The sequence below is a fragment of the Pristis pectinata genome, chromosome 8 (assembly GCF_009764475.1).
Source record: "Pristis pectinata isolate sPriPec2 chromosome 8, sPriPec2.1.pri, whole genome shotgun sequence".
Lineage (NCBI taxonomy): Eukaryota > Metazoa > Chordata > Chondrichthyes > Rhinopristiformes > Pristidae > Pristis > Pristis pectinata.
In genome coordinates this window covers 6,777,269-6,797,365 of record NC_067412.1, presented here as the reverse complement: position 1 = coordinate 6,797,365, position 20,097 = coordinate 6,777,269, and the positions used below count along the sequence as shown (strand labels likewise).

General features: G+C 44.4%; 1 protein-coding gene across 5 annotated transcripts in view; it reads left to right on the top strand.

The window, feature by feature from the left end:
• The window catches only part of LOC127573228 (arf-GAP with dual PH domain-containing protein 1-like), a 146,884-nt gene extending 127,348 nt beyond the window's left edge, over positions 1 to 19,536 (top strand). For 4 of the 5 annotated variants that reach the window (XM_052021247.1, XM_052021249.1, XM_052021251.1 and 1 more), the window contains 5 exons: positions 2,435 to 2,581; positions 3,936 to 4,019; positions 6,200 to 6,262; positions 14,234 to 14,305; positions 15,852 to 16,112. In XM_052021247.1, coding sequence (XP_051877207.1) covers positions 2,435 to 2,581; positions 3,936 to 4,019; positions 6,200 to 6,262; positions 14,234 to 14,305; positions 15,852 to 16,112 — 627 coding nt within the window. Of the gene's footprint in view, positions 1 to 2,434; positions 2,582 to 3,935; positions 4,020 to 6,199; positions 6,263 to 14,233; positions 14,306 to 15,851; positions 16,113 to 17,319 lie in introns of those variants that run through there. The other variant, XM_052021248.1, reaches the window with a different exon arrangement.
• The last annotated feature ends 561 nt before the right edge of the window (positions 19,537 to 20,097 follow it).

The following is a 20,097-nucleotide window of genomic DNA, read 5'->3' as shown; positions in this document are numbered from 1 at the left end:
TCTGAAGCCTTTGCTTCACTGCACAGGAAGTGATTCATTTGCTGATATTTTGTGTCAAAGGAAATGTCATGGTCAATGAAAACTGGTCAAATCCAAACTGTGAACGGGGCATCTTCTGAGGCAGCTCCGTGTAACGTCCCAATGAAAGGCTATTCCCAAGGGAAAACAGTCTGTGCAAGACTAGTAGCCAGCTCGTTCACTGAGGGCAGACATCAATTCTGGAGGATTCAGAAGGCGTACTATTGTGCAGCAGGTAGTTCAGCTGCCTTACACCTCCAACGAACCAGCTCAATCCTGACCTCTGGCGCCTTTCATGCTGGCTTCCTGGGATGCTCCCATTTCCTCCTACATCCCAAAAAGACATGCTGAAAGGTCAATTGGCTGCTGTAAATTATGCCTTGGATATTGTGTGCAAGTCATGTCGCCCCATTACAGGAAAGATGTGGAGGCTTTGGAGAGGGTGCAGAAGAGGTTCACCAGGATGCTGCCTGGATTAGAGGGTATGAGCTATAAGGAGAGGGTGGACAGACTTGGGTTGTTTTCTCTGGAGCGTCGGAGACTGAGGGGAGACCTGATAGAAGTTTATAAAATTATGAGAGGCAGAGATAGGGATAGTCAGAATCTTTTTTCCAGGGTAGAAATGTTAAATATTAGAGGTTCATTATTTAAGTTGAGAGGGGGAAAGTTTAAAGGAGATGTGTGGGTTAGGTTTTTTTTACATAGAGAGTGGTGGGTGCCTGGAATGCACTGCCTGGGGTGGTGGTGGAGGCAGATACAATAGGGGTATTTAAGATAGAGATATTCATATGGAGGGATATGGATCATGTGCAGGCAGACGAGAGTTAGTTTAATTTGACATCGTGTTCAGCGCAGACATTGCGGGCCAAAGGGCCTGTTCCTCTGCTGTACTGTTCTGTGTAGAGGGGCTGGGGTGTGGGCATGTGAGAGAGAGTGTAGGTTGCAGGGAAGTGAGTGAGGCAATGAGAGTAATGGGATTCCTCCAAGAGCCAGCATAGAGTTGATGGGCCAAATGCCCCCCCCCCCCCCCCCAATATCATAAGGAAATATGATGGACATCCTTAGAGGAAAGGACAGATGCTAGATTTGGGTCTGATCTCAGTGCAGGACAGAAGTGTTTGTGTTGATTGATGAAGAGGCCATAAAGAGATAGATAATGGGAACAATTTCAATCTTGCTCTGCCATTCAATATATATCTGGCTGATCCTCTGTCAGGACACCATACTCTCCTCATACCCCTTGATGCCTTGACCTCCTGATGAGGTGAGGGCTGAGCTGCAATAGTAAAGGTTTTCCTACACTGAGGTATGATCATAGCACCACCTCCAGGGCAGGGTTTCGACCTGAAGCATCGACGATTCCTTCCCTCCCCCACAGATGCTGCTCGACCCGCTGAGTTCCTCTAGCAGATTGTTCGTTGCTCCAGATTCCAGTGTCTGCAGTCTCTTGTATCATCATTGACAACTGCCCAGGATTGTCCTATAGAGGCCAAGGGTTAATCTCCTGGATACTGGATCCAGTGATAAATCATAGGAAGTCAAAGTTGAGTTTAGTGTCACATGCACAAGTCTATGTGTGCACAGGTGCAATGAAAAACTTACTTGCAGCAGCATCGCAGGCACATAGCATCAGATAAGCAGCATTCACAAGAAAAACATAAATTATACACAGTTTTTACAAGAAAGAACAAAACTAGAACAAGAAAAATTATATAATCGTTATAAAATCACATATTTGTCTATCATGAGGACGGAAAGGTATTATGCAAATTGAAAGAATTATTTTAAAACAGATCCAAGAGTTTATGAGGGTATTTTTGGAGGGAGGAGGTAGATTGTGAATGCTTGTTTTTATTTTAAAATTTGTGCTGCTGGAATTTTTGTAAATGCTCAGTAAGAGTGGACTGCGTGATTTTATGATTTTAGTGCAAAGTGATCAAAGTGGTCATATTGTAGGTAAACTGTAATGATTAGGGTTTTGCCAGTTGGTTCCAGAACCGAATGGTTGAAGGGAAGTAGCTGTTCTTGCACCTGGTGGTGTGGGTCTTCAGGCTTCTGTATCTCCTACCCAATGGTAGCTGTGAGAAGATGGCATGGCCCAGATGGTGGAGATCTTTGATGATGAATGTTGCCTTCTTGAGGCAGCACCTGCTGTTGATACCACCGATGGTGGGGAGGGATGTGCCCGTGATGTATTGGGCAGAGTCCACTACTCTCTGCAGCTTCTTACGTTGCTGCGCATTTGAATTGCCGTACCAGACCAGTTTAAAGGAACACCATGCATTATTTTTTAACGCAACTGTTTGGTTTTAAAAGTACCTGAATATGGGAAAGGTGGTTCAACCCAGGCGTGACTCTGAGGACTTCAGATGGTTCCAGGAATCTGTGCTTAACTTTTACTTCATCTGTCTTTCAGGCGAAAGACCCAAAAGCCATTCTAAGGCTGGAACAGATCAACGCCACCTTCCAACCAACGAAAATAGGGAACCCAAACGGGTTGCAGATTACATATTTAAAAGACAACAGCACGCGGAACATATTTGTCTATCACGAGGACGGAAAGGTATTATGCAAATTGAAATAATTATTTTAAAACAGATCCAAGAGCTTATGAGGGTGTTTTTGGAGGGAGGAGGTAGATTGTGAATGCTCGTTTTTGTTTTAAAATTGTGCTGCTGGAAATTTTGTAAATGCTTAGTAAGAGTGGACTGTGTGGTGACTGTGGCAGGGACCCACATCTCAGTGTTAAGCCGGGTGCAGGCTTCTCGGGAGCTGTCATGGTTTTCAGCAGAATTAGAGAAACACAAAGTCAGCAGGTTTTCCAGCAAGAAGAATCAGGTCAATAGCAAGGACAAAAAGTGTCCCAAAGCAGCACTGGTCACTGTACCAGGCTCTTACCACTGACAGGATGGCAGACAGCAGCTTGAATATTCAGTAGTCCTTCCACCTGGACCCGAACCACAGCAGACTCTCAGAAAGAAACGAAACCTGGAACCAGAACCATTTCCAGCGCTGGGAATGCACCTGCATTACTGCCTTCTCCAGATCATTTAGGTCAGGTTCCAAACACAAGCAACAGGCAAACTACCCCTCTTGCTCACGCCACACTTGCCTAATACTTTTTGCACAAATGTTCTGCACCTTGAAGCAAAAACTTGTGGTTTCCCAACTCCTTCAAGTTATGATGCGTAGAACTCTGGTTAGGCCACGTTTAGAGTATTGAATGCAATTCTGGTAACCTCACTATAGGAAGGATGTCGAGGCTTTAGAGAGGGTGCAGAGGAGGTTTACTAGGATGCTGCCTGGATTGGAGGGCATGTGCTATCAGGAGAGGCTGGACAAACTTGGGCTCTTTTCTCTGGAGCGGTGGAGGCTGAGGGGTGATCTATTGGAAGTGTATAAAATTATGAGGGGCATAGATAGGGTGGACAAGCAATATCTTTTCCCCATTATTGGGAGATCCAGTACCGGAGGGCATGCATTTAAGATGAGAGGGGGTAGGTTCAGAACAGACATGAGGGATATGTTTTTTACTGAGAGAGTGGTGGATGCCTGGAATGAGTTGCCTGATAAGGTGGTGGAGGCAATTTAAGAGGGGCTTGGATGAGCACATGAATGAGAGGAAAATGGAGGGATTATGGGCATCCTGTAGGTAGGAGGGAATAGCTATGTCGGCACAACATTGTGGGCTGAAGGGCCTGTTCTGTGCTGTCGTGTCCTATGTTCTATGTTCAAGTTCCAAATGAGTTGCCCAATCTCGCTTGAAGTTGGGTTCTGTCTAAACCAACTCTATCAGATGGTCAATGTCAGTAATTTCCCTGACCAGCGGCTGTACGCAATTGGTCATTTGTTTGACCAGTTTGTTTATCGCGAGGCTAGAAATGTAAGGAATTCCTAATCCTTTCTTTTCCTAATAGGAGATCGTTGACTGGTTCAATGCGATCCGAGCAGCTCGTTTCCATTACTTACAAGTGGCATTCCCAGGAGCCAGTGACGCTGATGTGAGTTTTTCAAATTTATTTATTATTCAGTCGAAAGTCAAGTTTATTGTCATCTGCACAAGTACATGTGTGCACAGGTGCAATGCAAAACTTACCTGCAGCAGCATCACAGGTACATAGCATCAGAGGCACAACGTTCACAAGGTAAACAAATTAACAACATAAATTGCGCAAAATTATACAACATAATTGGAACAAAAAACAGTCCATTGTAGTGACTTTGTAGAGGAACATTGGTAGATTGTGGATTGAGGGGGTGGATGGGTGAACGTTTAAATTGGTGGGCAGAGATTGGACTCTCAATGGCTAGGCCCAATCATCAGTGGAGGATGGAGGGAGAGTGGGAGATAGGTACAAGGATTTGCTGTGATATGTTCCCAGTGCCAGACTCCACAGTCAGGCAAGTCCCCATCAAACCTCGCGTGTATTGTTAGGCCCAGCTTTTACGTGAATGACCCGTGTCGTTTGCAGGCCAAAGACAAGCAACTGAACCTTGTGGAACTAATATCTGAGTGTGCATTGTAGGGTGCTGGATGTCACAGGCAATATCCAGTGACCACCAGGGTCTGCTAACATCCGGATGAGGGTTTGTGATCTTAAAGGTCAGGCCAAGACATTGGATCAGTGTGCTATTGTTCAAGTATAATGCACAAGTACCATAAACATCGTGCTTTATCATAAGTTTGTCGTCTTACATTTGAATTATGTTCTTTTAACTTCTGTGCATTTTAATCTGATGATGTTCATCCTGCTTCCCAGTTCTTGAGTAAAGATTGCTCTTCTCTCTCCAATTTACCAGGGCTGGTGGGACAGGAAGGGTGAGAGGAGGTGGAGAGAGAATGGTCTAAAAGGGATGGAACTGGTGCACTGTGAAATGGGTTACAGTCTCCAGAAACTCCCACTGGTAGCAGAGCAGTCTCAACTGGAGGCTTCAAGTATAGGTCAAACCTGGGCCCTACTGATTAAAATCATGTCACAATGTAATCATGGAAATCCCGTCCCCTTTCAATTAATCTTGTGTTTCTGCACATGTCACGCTTTGCTCTACTTGAATGGAAGGATCCCATTCCTGTAATTCCAACCAGTGCAATGATGATCAGAAAATAAAACCTTTTTTTTGGACAAAAGACTGCAGGTAAAATGCTGGAGATTCTCTGCATTTTCAGTTTTAATTTCACAATAATTTGAGCTGCTTAATTGATATAATGCAGAGTAGCATAACTCCAAGCTTTGACCAATTAATTAGGTTTAACTAGTTCGATGGTGATGACAGAAATGGAAAACAAAAACTAGAGAAACTGGAAATCTGAAATAAAACCAGCAAATGCTGGAAACACTCAGCAGGTCAGGCAGCGTCTGTGGAGAGAGAGACAGTTAATGTTTCAACAAGATCTTCTACCTCAGCCCCACATTCCTGCACCATCTAGATACGAAAAGGATATTAAGAGAAAGGGAGAAATCTGTCGATCTCTCAGGTCAAAGTCAAGTTTATTGTCATATGCACAAGTACATGTGTGCACAGGTGTAATGAAAAGCTTACTTGCAGCAGCATCACAGGCACATAGCATCATATCAGCAGCACTCACAAGAGGAACATGAATTAAACTTAAATTATACCCAATTTTAACAAGAAAAAAACACAATCAGAACAAAACTAAGTCCATTTTAGTGCAAAGTGACCAGAGTGGTCATAGTGTTTTTAAACTGTAGTGGTGATTAGGGTTTTGCCGGTTGGTTCAAGAATGGTTAAAGGGAAGTAGCCGTTCTTGAACCTGGTGGTGTGGGACTTCAGGCTTCTGTACCTCCTGCCCGATGGTAGCTGCGAGAAGATGGCATGGCCCAGATGGTGGGGATCTATGATGATGGATGTTGCCTTCTTGAGGCAGCGCCTCCTGTAGATACTACCGATGGCGGGGAGGGACGTGCCCGTGATATATTGGGCAGAGTCCACTACTCTCTGCAGTTTCTTACATTCCTGCGCATTCGAATTGCCGTCCCAGACCATGATGCACCCACTCAGGACACTTTCAACTGTACATCTGTAGAAGTTTGTTAGCGTCTTCGGTGACAAGCTGAACCTCCTTAACCTCCTGAGAAAGTAAAGACACTGGTGCGCTTTCCTTTTGATTGCATTTATGTGCTGGAAGAATATTAATATTGATTTTTCTGTTTAATCTCAGTTGGTGCCAAAGTTGACAAGAAATTACGGGAAGGAAGGGTACATGGAGAAAACGGGTCCGAAGGTTGGTGAGACTTTTGATGTTGTTGTATCTTTGGATTTTGGGAATGATTAACAGTTTACACACAAGCTCAGTAACACTCACACCTAAGAAGCTTCTATTGCCTGCAGTGAAATATTAGATCAGGAAAGGCCACTCTTTCCTCCTCCATCTAGATTTGAAATCTCATTTCTTCCCCAATTCGCCCTTGACGTTCCTCCTCTGTCTGACTAACCAGGTTACAGTCGCACATTACTGGCCTATTCAGAGACTTGGCTTGTCATCAGGAGCCAGCCAGCAGCTGGGGCTTTAAGTTCATTAAAGGGTTAAGAAGCTGGTATCAAAAAGTGTGATCTCATGTCCTTCCGACAGCCTGTTTTTGATTCCAAAACCACAGCACCATGCCCACTGATATGTCCCGGTTCACGGGCAGTTTCAGGACACGTGTTGAATGCTGGGCTTGACCGCTGATGCCTACCATCTATAAAACCCATTCCAAATGTCATCTGCTCTCAGCATCGCCTCTTCCACCCCAATATGAACCCATTGCTTTGCTTCTACTATGCTTGGAGTTCACTGCAGGATTACCCTGACCATTACATTGGTATCTCAGCAACAAGGGTTGGGGAACTAAAGACTCGGGGGCATAGGTTTAAGGTGAGTGGCAAAGATATAAAAGGGACCTGCGGGGCAACTTCTTCACGTACAGGGTGGTGCGTGTGTGGAACGAGCTCCCAGAGGAAGTCATTGAGGCAGGTACATCAACAACATTTAAAAGATATTCGGACAGGTACATGGATAGGAAAGGTTTAGAGGGATGTGGGCCAAACCCAGTGAAATGGGACTACCTCAGTGGGCACCATGGTTGGCATGGACAAGATGGGCCGAAGGGCCTGTTTCTGTGCTGTGATAAGATAAGATATGATATTAGTCACGTGTACATCGAAACACACATTGCATCTTTTGTGTAGTGTTCTGGGGGCAGCCCACAAGTGTCTGGCGCCAACACAGCATGCCCACAACTTCCTAACCCGTACGTCTTTGGAACGTGGGAGGAAACCGGAGCACCCGGAGGAAACCCACGCAGACACGGGGAGAACATACAAACTCCTTACAGACAGCGGCCGGAATTGAACCCGGGTCTCTGGCGCTGTAAGAGTGTTAATCTAACCGCTACACTACCGTGCCTATATACCAGCCATATTCTATGGCCAATCAAATGTTATAGACTAGAAGCTCAATTGGATAATCCTGTGTTCTTCCCTAACCCCACCGCACCCAGGGTTCTGCAACAGACCCGGCACAACTGACGCTTGTGTTACTCCTCTCTCACGGTGGACAGGATTACGTTCTCTCACCTGCCACCCCTGGACCCCAGGGCTCAGACATTTGCAGCTCCAGATCCACAAGTGAAGACCCAGCTGCCACAGAAGTGCCCAACTATGGTTCCTCCTCGGTGTCTAAAACAGAGCGTGCATGAAGTGTGTAAGGCTGGCACACTTATCCTGCCAGGGCACAAGGTGAACCATGCCCAGTTGAACTCCAGACTGCTGCAGTTAGACATTATGACGTACCACCACAGAAAATTAATCCAGTGTCAGATAAGCAAATCTGAGGTGATGTCATACCCAGGTTCCAGGTTTCTTGGCCCTTATTGAAAGCTGTCACCTTCTGAGGTTAAGGCAGTCTGAGCTCTCCATTTCCCTGTTTATTTGCACTGCACTTTCTCTGTAGCTGAAACACGATATTCTGCATTCTGTTTTTCTTAGTACCACCTCGATGTACTTGTGTATGGCATGATCTGTTTGGATGGCACACAAAACAAAAGCTTTTTCACTGTATCTCAGCACACACGACAATAGTATAGAGGAGAGACTAAGGGAGCTGGGGCTTTACTCTTTGGAGAGGAGGAGGATGAGAGGAGACATGATAGAGGTGTACAAAATATTAAGAGGAATAGATAGAGTGGACAGCCAGCGCCTCTTTCCCAGGACACCAGTGCTCAATACAAGAGGGCATGGCTTTAAAGTAATGGGTGGGAAGTTCAAGGGAGATATCAGAGGAAGGTTTTTCACCCAGCGAGTGGTTGGGGCATGGAATGCGCTGCTGGGGGCGGTGGTGGAGGCAGGTACATTGGTCGAATTCAAGAGATTGCTAGATAAGCACATGGAGGAATTTAAAATAGAGGGATATGTGGGAGGAAGGGGTTAGATAGTCTTAGGCGAGGTTTAAAGGTCGGCACAGCATTGTGGGCTGAAGGGCCTGTATTATGCTGTACTTTCTATGATTCTATGATATACCGAACCATTACTGCCTCTATGTCGCGAGCTGTATCCAGGGGCACTGTCTGACTGCTCCCCTGGACAGCTTCACTCTCCTCAATCCACCTTTCTCTTCCCTTCTTGGGGCAGATTAATGAAATCTAAAGGGACTGTAGATGCTGGAATCTGGAGCAAAGGAACAAACTGCTGGGGGGAGCTCAGCGGGTCACAAGATCACAAGGCAAAGGAGCAGAGGTAGGCCATTCAGCCCATCGAGTCTGCTGCGCCACTTCACCATGAGCTAAACTATTCTCCCATCCAGCCCCAATTCCCAGCCTTTTCCCCATATCCCTTGATACCCTGACTAATTAGTTACCTATCAATCTCCGCCTTAAACACCCCCAGTGATCGGGCCTCCACAGCTGTACGTCGCAACGAATTCCATAAACCCACGACCCTCTGGCTAAAGAAATTTCTCCTCATCTCTGTTTTAAATGGGTACCCATAAGATCTTGTCCTGGACTCACCCACAGATGCGGGTCAGGCAGCATCTGTGGAAGCAGAGGGATGGTCAACATTTTGGGTCAAGGCCCTGCGTCAGGGTAGAGCAGGGAGACCCAATATAAAGAGGTGAGGGGGGGGGGAGGTGGGGATGGGGGATGTGAGGCAGAGTGGGACCAGACAGCCATCTCCCCTCGACGCTCTCAGTCCTGATGCAGGGTCTCAGCCCGAGACGTCGACCATCCCTCTGCCTCCACAGATGCTGCCTGACCAGCAGAGTTCCTCCAGCAATTTGTTAATTGAACCTTCCCCACAAATAACAACAACTGATTATGAGCGGTAGAAACGCCCTGTGCAGGAGGACTGATATCAGGTGAGGTTTGACGCCCTGCCACTTGTCAGTGATACACTAACGTGATCCATATTGATTATTTTCTTTATCAAATCAATTATTTTGCAAGTAAGAACAATATTTCTTCATGAGCCAAGAGTAAATACATCAGTTTTAAACCAGTCTGCTCCATTTTACTTGTGATCATATTGTTAGAGATTTCTCACAATCTCCCAGGCAACCACCAGTTGTTTTTTTTAGACGACTGAAGTCATGGGCTTCATCAGCTCTTGGCATCAAGGGGGCCCGGCTCTATCTCCCAGCCTCTTGGCTCCACCTGCTGGGTCAATGTCATTGAAGCTCCAAATCCAGGTTCTCAGTGAGCAAGGTGCAGTGTGCTGGAGGAACTCAGCAGGTCGAGCAGCATCTCTTGGGGAGGGGGTTTGGGGTGGAAATCCTGCAGAAACTTTGCAGGGTTTTGACCCGAAACATCGACAATTCCCTTAGTTCCCTTCCTCCCACAGATGCTGCTCGATATTGAGTCGGTAGTGAGGAAGGCAAATGCAATGTTAGCTTTCATTTCAAGAGGACTAGAATATAAAAGCAAGGATGTAATGCTGAGGCTTTATAATGTGTTGGTCAGACCACATTTGGAGTACTGTGAGCAGTTTTGGGCCCCATATCTAAGGAAGGATGTGGCGGCATTGGAGAGGGTCCAGAGAAGGTTTACGAGAATGATCCCGGGGGTGAAAGGGTTAATGTATGAGGAGCGTTTGATGGTTCTGGGCCTGTACTCACTGGAGTTTAGAAGGATGAGGGGGGATCTCATTAAAACCTACTGAATATTGAAAGGCCTGGATAGAGTGGACGTGGAGAGGATGTTTCCAGTAGTGGGAGAGTCTGGGATCCGAGGGCACAGCCTAAGAATAGAAGGACGTCCCTTCAGAAGAGAGATGAGGAGGAATTTCTTTAGCCAGTGGGTGGTGAACCTGTGGAATTCATCGCCACAGACGGCTGTGGAGGCCAAGTCATTGGGTGCATTTAAAGCACAGGTTGATAGGTTGTTGATTAGTAAGGGTGTCAAAGGTTACGGGGAGGAGAACGGGGAGGAGAATGGGGTTGAGAGGGAAAAATAAAATCAGCCATGATCGAATGGCAGAGCAGACTCGATGGGCTGAATGGCCTAATTCTGCTCCTTTGTCTTATGGCCCCACTGAGTTCCTCCAGCAGATTGTTTGTTGCTCCAGATTCCAGCGTCTGCAGTCTCTTGTGTCTCAATGAGCAAGGTCTTCTGCCCTCTGTCACCCAGAGCGCACTGTGACCATGAGAGTGTGCGAAGAAGTCAGCTATCCACCCCACCCCACCTCACCCTCCATTGACCAAGTACAGACTGGGGCCTTTCTAATTGTAAATCATAAGCCCCACCCAAAGAATTGCATTGACAGCTTGTGATGTCAAATCTGCCAAAGGGATTGAATTTACGAATGTCTCTGCCATTCAAAAAAACTATTTAAAAATCAAATGCAGCATTAAAGTTATTTAAAATTACAACACCTAAGAATACTAGAAAAAACTCTTAGTCACTTGAACTTAACCCAACTTAAAGCAGTGTAAAAGGTATATCCGTCCTGGCTAAGTGTTGGGAAATCTACAGATGTATCTACAGAGCATCTACTGACGGTCACTCTGACCATGTCAGGGCACTGTACAGATGTTCAGGACTTCTGAGTTCTGACTTGTTGAATGTCAAGGATTCTCCAGTGGATATGGAACTGACTTTCAGAACCACCTGTCACTGGCCCTGACTTCTGAGTCCTGAACATCAGCAGTTATTGTTGGTAACAGTCAGCGGTTCCTTGCAAAGCTGTCGGCTTTTTAATGTAAGATCTGGGCCATCGACAGCTGGTTCTGAAAGTTGGTTGCATTCCTCTTGATACTCATCAACTTTTATCGATGTACCATAAAAAGCATCCTATCCGGATGCATCACGGCTTGGTACAGCAACTGCTCTGCCCAGGACCGCAAGAAACTGCAGAGAGTTGTGCTCAGTGCATCACTGAAACCAGCCTCCCCTCCATGTCTACTCCTCCCACTACCTCAGTACAGCAGCCAGCATAATCAAAGACCTCACCCACCCCGGACATTCTCCCTTCTCTCCTCTCCTATCAGACAGAAGATACAAAAGCCAGAAAACATGTACCACCAGGCTCAAGGACAGCCTCTATCCCACTGTTGTAAGACTATTGAATGGTTCCCTACTATGATAAAATGGACTTTTGACCTCACAATCTACCTCGTTATGGCCTTGCACCTTATGGTCTACCTGCACTGCACTTTCTCCGTAGCTGTAACACTTTATTCTGCATTCTTTATTGTTTTACCCTGTACTACCTCAATGCACTGTGTAATGAATTGACCTGTACAATCGGTATGCAAGACAAGTTTTTCACTGTACCCCGGTACAAGTGACAATAAGAAATCAATTCCAATTCCTGGATCTCCCTGACCTTCAACAAGTTGAATTAATTAAACCAGGCTAAATGTGACTTAACGTTTCTTATAAACTCCATCTTCCACTGGCTAAACAAATGCTACAACATCTCAAAATCTGAATCCTGGTTTAGGATTCAGATGGTTCATTCTAACAGTGAGGAGATGTAGCTGAATGGGCGGTGACAGCTGTTATTGCAGGGTGCCCACAAGTGTACTAGAGATTTTAAAGACCAAACATGCTCTGAGCTTCCTTTGAAATTTCCCCTCCAGCAGTGCCATTTGAAGTGTGTTGTTAAGTGTGGTTTCTTGGGTCATCTGATTAATTCGGTGATTGGCAGTCCGTGGGGAAGACTTGAGAATTATGAATTCCGAACACTATGTGTCCCAAACCACTGCTCATTAATGTCCTATAGCTATAGCACGCTTTTCAAAGTCTCAGGCAAGTCCTTGGGTTTCCCTGTAAGACCGAGAGGGTGATTAGACAGAAAATGGTGGCCTCCAAACAGTTTGTTTAAAAAAAAGGGTTGGGAGTAGGGATTTTTAATCTAAGGTTAACAACCTAAGTCACCCCATTTCGCTCCTTAAGCTTTCTCTCCCTCTGCCACATACTCGTGTGGCTCCAGTGAACACAAGGTGCACTGTGGCAACTTGCTAAGGCTTCTTAACCAACCAAACATCCCATCTCTCACAGCTAAACAGGAGCTTTACTTTCTATAAGTTTCCTGTCACATCATCGTGACTCAGTCCAACGCGGTTGCCAGGGACTCGTTGGGCCTGTATCCATGCTGTATTGCTCTATGACTTGAAGTTGTGTCTCTGTCCGGGGTCTCGACCCGAAGTGTCGACTGTTCCTTTGCTTTCATGGATGCTGCACCTGCCCCGCCCACGGGTTTCTTGGACAGCTTGCTTTTTGCTCCAGATTCCAGCATCTGACGCCTCTTGTCTCATTCAACGTTACTGGGTCAACATCCTGAAACTGCTTATTCAACATTACAAAGGACTGGAGACGTGGACATACAATTGGCCATAAGACCACAAGATAGAGGAGCAGAATTAGGCCATTCAGCCCATCGAGTCTGCTCCACCATTCAATCATGGCTGATTTTTTTTCAACCCCATTCTCCTGCCTTCTTCCCATAACCCTCAACTCACACCCCCCCCCCCCCCCGCCCCCCCCCGTTACCAATCAAGAACCTATCAACCTCTGCCTTAAATACACCCAATGACTTGGCTTCCACAGACCTCTGTGGCAGCAAATTCCACAGATTCACCACCCTCTGGTTGAAGAAATTCCTCCTCATCTCAGTTTTAAAGGGACGTCTCTTTATTCTGAGGCTGTGCCCTCGGATCTGAGGCTGGAAACATCCTCTCCACATCCACTCTCCAGGCCTTTCAGTATCCAGTAGGTTTCAATGAGACCCCCCCCCCCCCCCACCTCTTATCCTCTGAACTCCTCGTCTATCTCGTCAGTACCTTGAGCCACTCCACTCATCAATAAGATGATGGCAGATCTGACTGTAACCTAAATTCTGTGATCCTGCCTCCCCTCTGTAACTTTTGCCCCCTACTTGACAATATTGGGGGCAGGCAGGGTAGTGTAGCAGTTAGTGTAACGCTTTACAGCGCCAGAGACTCAGGTTCAATTCCACCACTGTCTGTAAGGAGTTTGTACGTTCTCCCCGTGTCTGCGTGGCTTTCCTCCGGGTGCTCCGGTTTCCTCCCACATTTCAAAGACGTACGGGTTAGGAAGTTGTGGGCATGCTATGTTGGCGCCAGAAACGTGGCGACACTTGCGGGCTGCCCCCAGAACACTCTACGCAAAAGATGCATTTCACTGTGTGTTTCGATGTACATGTGACTAATAAAGATATCTTTATCTTTATCTGAAAGACTCGTGCTTCCAATACCTTTCGAGCAAGAGTTCCAGACTCTCACGCACGCTGGTCTGAGGGAAGATTGCCCCTCATCTGGATGATGCCTTGCAGTTAAACAATGAACTCCTAGTTCTAGATTCTCCCGCAAGAGGGAACATCCTCTCCACATCTACCCTGCTCAGACTCTGGATCGTGTCTGATTAAATTAAGGCAGCTCACCACCACCTTCCCAAGGGCAGTTAGCGATGGGCAGTAAATGCTGGTCCGGGCAGTAATGTCCATGTTCAGCGACTGGATACCATGTGTTGGGGAATGTGCAAGCAAGACCCTAAATGATCAATACCAATCAACTGCACTTCATTGATGCAAGTTGGATGAAGGCATTTGACACTTGTGATGATTTATAGTTTCCTTTGTGGTGGACAGATTTCTTAAGTGCAAAACTAATTATTTCAGGGACTGCAGAATAACTTAGTACGATCATTTTGCAGGAATAATCACACCAGTATTTCTAACCTTGTTCTGTGTTCCCCAGCAAACAGAAGGGTTCAAGAAACGATGGTTCACACTAGACGACAGAAGGCTGATGTATTTTAAAGACCCATTGGTAGGTATGGCTTGGAGCGACTCGTTGCATCATGAAGCTAACCTGATCTTTCAGCTAAACACTGGAGGTGTCATTTCATGTTGGCCGTCCTGGTGCACGATCCTTCCTACAAAACAAATGCATTTTTTCTTCTCACCATACTACGCCTTATGCATTTTAGTGCAAACCAGCTCAAAAGGGGTGTGAGTGCCACCTGAATTCATGTTACTTGGTGCTCTCCTCCTTATTAAAATTCTTGTGTTTCTAGTTGTTAGTCAAAGTGAGTCAGATCTTCAAGGACAAAGTGAAACTGGTGTCTGCCAGACACACACACTGCAGGCTTTACGCAATCCCTGTCTTCCTTCTCTCGGAGCACCGATCAGCACCTTCTGAGGCCCACTTCACTATTGGAGAAGGGCAGTTTCACCCCGATCTATTTTCCATTTAAACGCATCTCACCAGAAAGTTTGGCAGGTGAGATTTCGCCCCCAGGTCTTGTATACCACAGGCAGCAGTTTCGTCAGTGCCCGTTTTAATAAATTTAACCAGCCAGAATTAGATGAATAATTCTATTATATAACCACCTGAATGAGATTAACACGAGTGTCTTCAGCCTCTGAGTGTAATGGGATCTGCGTTTGTGTAGTTATTGTGGTTGAGGAATAACTAAATGATTTTTGCGTTGATTAACACATCCACACTCTGAGCTGGTGTTGCTTGTGCACCATTACACTCATGTTACAAATGTGAAAATGCATCGACGTTGTCTTGGAAAGGAGACTTCAGTTAAAAACTGTGAAATTACTCCAGCAGTATCCATAACTACCACCTCAAAGGTCTATGGAACATTTCAAATACTTGATTGGATTTGTAGGGAAGGATTCCATCTCTTTCTCCAGTAATTAAAATAGCACAAATTAACAGCGAGAAGCATCTCAAGAAGCTTAGCTGTAATCAAAAAGAGGATTTACATTCTTAAGGTGACTCTGTTCCAAGGGGTTTCAGTACTTTTGAAGTGTGGTCACTGTTGTAATGGAGGAAATATGCCAGCCAGTTTGTGTATGGCAAACTCCCACAAGCAGCAGTATTTTACTGACCTGATCATCTGTTTTAGTGATTTGACTGAGAGATTTATATAGGCCCAGATGTTGGTAAGGACTCCCCCGCTGTTCAAAGGTGACACTTAGTGTTTTGCTTCCATCCAGGAGAGCTGATGTGACCTTGCTTTAGTACCTCATTTGATAAGCAGCACCTCTAACTCTACAGCACACCCTCAGTGCTGCATTGAAACTTCGGCCTGAATTTTTGTGATCAGATTCTCTGGTGTGGGACTTGAACCCACGACTTTCTGGCTTAGGGGCAGCGGTGCTACCAATTGAGCCATGGCTGATATTGGGGCTGAAGGCCATAACTTGGGTAAGGCATCCAGATGGGCAGCCAACAACAACGGGGATGTGCGTGAGTGGTCAGTTACTTCGAAGTATGGGTCACGTTCATTTTGCTTTTACTCAGTAGACCAGGACAACAGTAGAGAGAAGCGAAACACATCCATATTGTCTGATTGCAGGATGCCTTTGCTCGGGGTGAAGTGTTCATTGGGAGCAAGGAGAATAACTACAGTGTTTTAGACGGTCTTCCTCCAACCACCCAAGGAAATCACTGGCAATATGGAATCACCATAGTAACCCCCGACAGGAAGTTCCTGTTCGCGTGCGAAACAGAAAATGAGCGGCGAATTTGGATGGAAGCTTTTCAGAAAGTTATCGACAGGGCAATGTTGCCTCAGGAGTACGCAGGTAAGGCTATAAAAACATTGCACAGGCATTAACCTTGTGCATACCAAGGGAAGAGCAAGTCGACTGCATAAACTTGCACTTACATTGGGCTTTTAACGTGAGGAATGTTCCAAGGCACTTCACAGGACAGCTGTCAATCAAAATTTGACACTGTGGAACCAAGGCGACAGTGGGTCTGGTTAGCTTGGTCTGATGGGTAAGTGTTAAGTAAGGTCCAGAAGAGGAAGAAGGATTTGGTTTTGGGAGGTGTAGGGGTAAGATCTGTGAGGTTAATCATCTGGGCAGTCACCAAAGCTAGAACAACGTTGCTTGGATAATTCAGAGTAATAGAGTTATGCAGCTTGGAAAAAGGCCCTTCGGCTCAAAACATCCGCGCTGACCGAGAAGCCTATCTGAGCTGGTCCCATTTGCATGCAATTGGCCCACATCCCTCTAAACCTTTCCCATCCATGCACCTGTCAATATTGAAGGAGCAAACCCTGGGAGAGTTGGAGGGTGGTGGTGCCAGAGGAAGGCCATAGATTTGGGACAAGGATGACCATTTTAAAAGCTTTTGGATCGCGTGCCAGTTTGGGATGAGAGGTAATGTGTGGATTCGCTGGATATCGATGGTACGGTGAAAAAAATATTAGAGTTTGTCTTTAGATTTAGAGGGCTTCAAGGGTTGAGATCAATCTGCCTCCTCTCCAACTCCCTACATTAATATGGAGCAGCCCTAGGACAAACACAATGCAGAAAGAATAAAGATTGACATTGACGTGGTGCTGAATATAATGGTTACTTCTGTGTATGTACTAATATTACACTCTGAATAATTCATACATTCAAACAATACAGCTTGATTTATTTGCAGAGAGTAACACTTTGGTTTTGAGTAATTAAGCTCCCCAGACATGTTCAGTTCCACTCCAAGGCCAATCTGCTACCTCGTTTCGCTACGTAGCTTTGCACCACTGTTACTTCAGAGTTGATTACTCCTTTCCTACAGCCTTTCACAAACCCCCTTCCTTCCTTGGTCCCTCCCTCTCCCACTTGCTAAAAATCCGTTCCGTCTCCAACATCTGCTGTTCTGCTGAAAGTTTACTGGTCTGAAACGTTAATTTCCACTTCTCCCTTCACAGATTCTGCTTTGCCATTTCCTGTTTTCAGATCAGAGGGTTTGTTTAAAACCTAAACCATATTATTGTCAAAAGATGCACATACAATAAAAAAAAATGCCTTTATTTCTTTCTCTTTCAGTGGAAGCACATTTTAAGCACAAACCGTAAGAGAGGACCCTGTGTTTTGGAGGCTGTGACTACACTTGCAACATCACCTGGCCCTCAGGGGTCCTCCTGAATAATGAATTGTTTGGTATTTGTGCAGCAGTCTGTTCCTGTTTTTATTTCCCTCCAACCCCAACTTCAGCCTTGCCTCCCTAACCCAATCCTCTCCCCCACAGTTTCCAGTGGGGGAGGGGGGGGTGCATCCATCAGAAGAAATTGGGACTGCGGCAGGAAGCAAGGTTGAAAGTGATGTGCATGTCGCTAAGCAGTAAAACCAAGAGCATGAATTCCATCTCGTTATTTGGGGAACTTCCAAAGCCAGGCTTCAATTCGTACACCAACACTGCATGACTCCTTTTATTCATTAATAGTTAATCCCTGAATGCTCCCACCACAATAAGACACAATAAATCCAACATAAAAAGCTGTTTCTTTTTAAAGAAAAATCACTCTTTTGTTTCATGTAACAACCCATTGTGCCAATTCTGTACAAGTCACCAATAAGAAATATGCATCATTGTGAAACAATTGTACTTGAGTGTCTGAAGTAAAAATTAAAATGAACTGTATAGCCTTCAACCAACAATCTAAGTGAGAAGAAAAATTCCAATGTCCATAAAGAAATTTTGTGTTGATTGTGATTGTGACCATTCACCTACAAGACTTGAATTTTTCTTGAATTTCTCCTCAATATGTGCATTTTCTTCAGGCTCTCGAGAAAAGCAACCTGCTGGTGTTAGTGCAAATGAAATATTGTAACTTGATGAAAACTGGTATGTCTCAGTGGTGTTGCTCTCTTCCATAAAATGATACTGCTTGAATTAAATTGTGTCTAGCTGTTTACAGAGGGTGTGTTCTCAAAGAGATGTCTACTGCAATTAAGTAGTACAATGCTAATTAGTTCTGAACTGCCGAATTTAAAGCTTTTAGTGATATGTTGTTTTGTGATGTCTGTGACAGATTATAGTGTAATATAATTAATGCTCTAAACAATGTAAAAAAAACCTTTCCACATTCTTCCAGCTTTTAAATGTGCATTTCTTGTTTAGAATTAATGTAAAGGAAATCTGAAAATTAAGTTGTGAATAAGTTTCTGTAATTAATTCATCTGTTAACGTTTGTTCATTTGCGTGCAGCCATTTTGACAGTACACTTGCCTTCAATATTACACTAAACTCATTCTTTGTACCTCAACAGTGGGACCAGTGATCTTTTCTGAGATGTAATCTCAACCCAAACCATTAAAAATCCCTAAGGTTCCAAACAAGATAGCATTCTTCCATAGAATTTCTATTAGTGTAGGATATGGTTACATGCAAGCAGGGCTTGAGTTTGAACATGATTGTGTCATAAACATGATGGTTTTCACAAAATAAAGTTAGTGGAAGGATTAGTTTGAATGTAGTTCTCAATCTTGGAAGAGAAAATGAGCTGATGTTGAGGGGTCCTTTGTAACAGTCCTTTGGCATGAACATTAGTTGATGTCAATTGACGCATAAGGAAAATTGCTTCTCCAGGTGTCACTGAGAGCAGTCTGTATTCCACCAGATACTTGTCAGTAGCCTACAGTAAAGCCTCAGGATTTGTTAGGGCAGAAAGATCATTTCTCTGTATAAGCAGATGTCACTTAAGTGGAAGAAAAACAATAAAATCTGCTTTATTTCACATACAAAATCAACATTTCAGATTCTAATTTATATATTATGTTAAAATCATATGTGCAATCCAAATTATTTCAGCCTCTTTTTCTCCCTCAATTGTACCTCTCTATTAAGGTAATAATATGCTAAACTGGTCTGTAGCTGAATCTTCATTTTATATCTTTCTTCCTTCGTAGATGTTGGGATTTTTTTTTCCAAGTTGATCCTCCAGGTAACTTGATTTTTTTTTAAGATATTTAACGTTACATCACTGACAAACATAAACTAGTTGCAGAGGAGCATAAATTAAGGAGATAAATACTTGAATATGAATGTTATTGTAAAGACCTGAGATGCTAATCTAAGGTTAAAATCCTAACCATTACAAGGAAAAATAATACAAAGGGTAAGATTATTTGAAACATAAATGTATTCATGTTAATTCCTTATTATTTTAATATTTGCATTTGATTATGGAAATAATGCACAACCTACAATGGAGAAAATGGTGCTGAAATGAAATGCTTATTAAAAATTATACTTTGTATGTGTATTCCTTTCATGATGCTGTTGCAGAAATGAAACACGTTGCATTGTAATTGTACATTATGTATTTGGACTAGTCTTAACTTTTGCTTTCAGTGTAGAACAAAAGCCTGTGGTTAAGGCAAAACTGTATGCTTCAAAGTAATATTCCTTTGATAATGCTGACACGTGCGTTAGGAAACATGTTCCTTTATGACGAAAACAGAAAATGCTGGAAACATTCAGTGGGTCAAGTTGCAGCTGTGAGAAATGGCATTAGTATGTCAGGTCAAAGACCCTGAGACAGAGGGAAAATAAATTAATTGTAAATTGCAAGAATTGCCATGGTGATAAGCTGTTGATGAAACCATCTGATTGACAAGTTAACGAGGGGAGTTAGAGAAAGCACAAAAGGTGATGTAAAGCTGTGAAATGCAGAGCTGTAGGAAATGTGCAGCAGGTCAGGCTGTGATAATGGAGAGAGGAAAAACTGAACCAGTATTACAGATACCTAACCTACAGCAGAATAGGCCAGTTCTGATACAGAGAGTGAATTCAATATTGAGTCTGGTAGGCTGTGGTGTGCC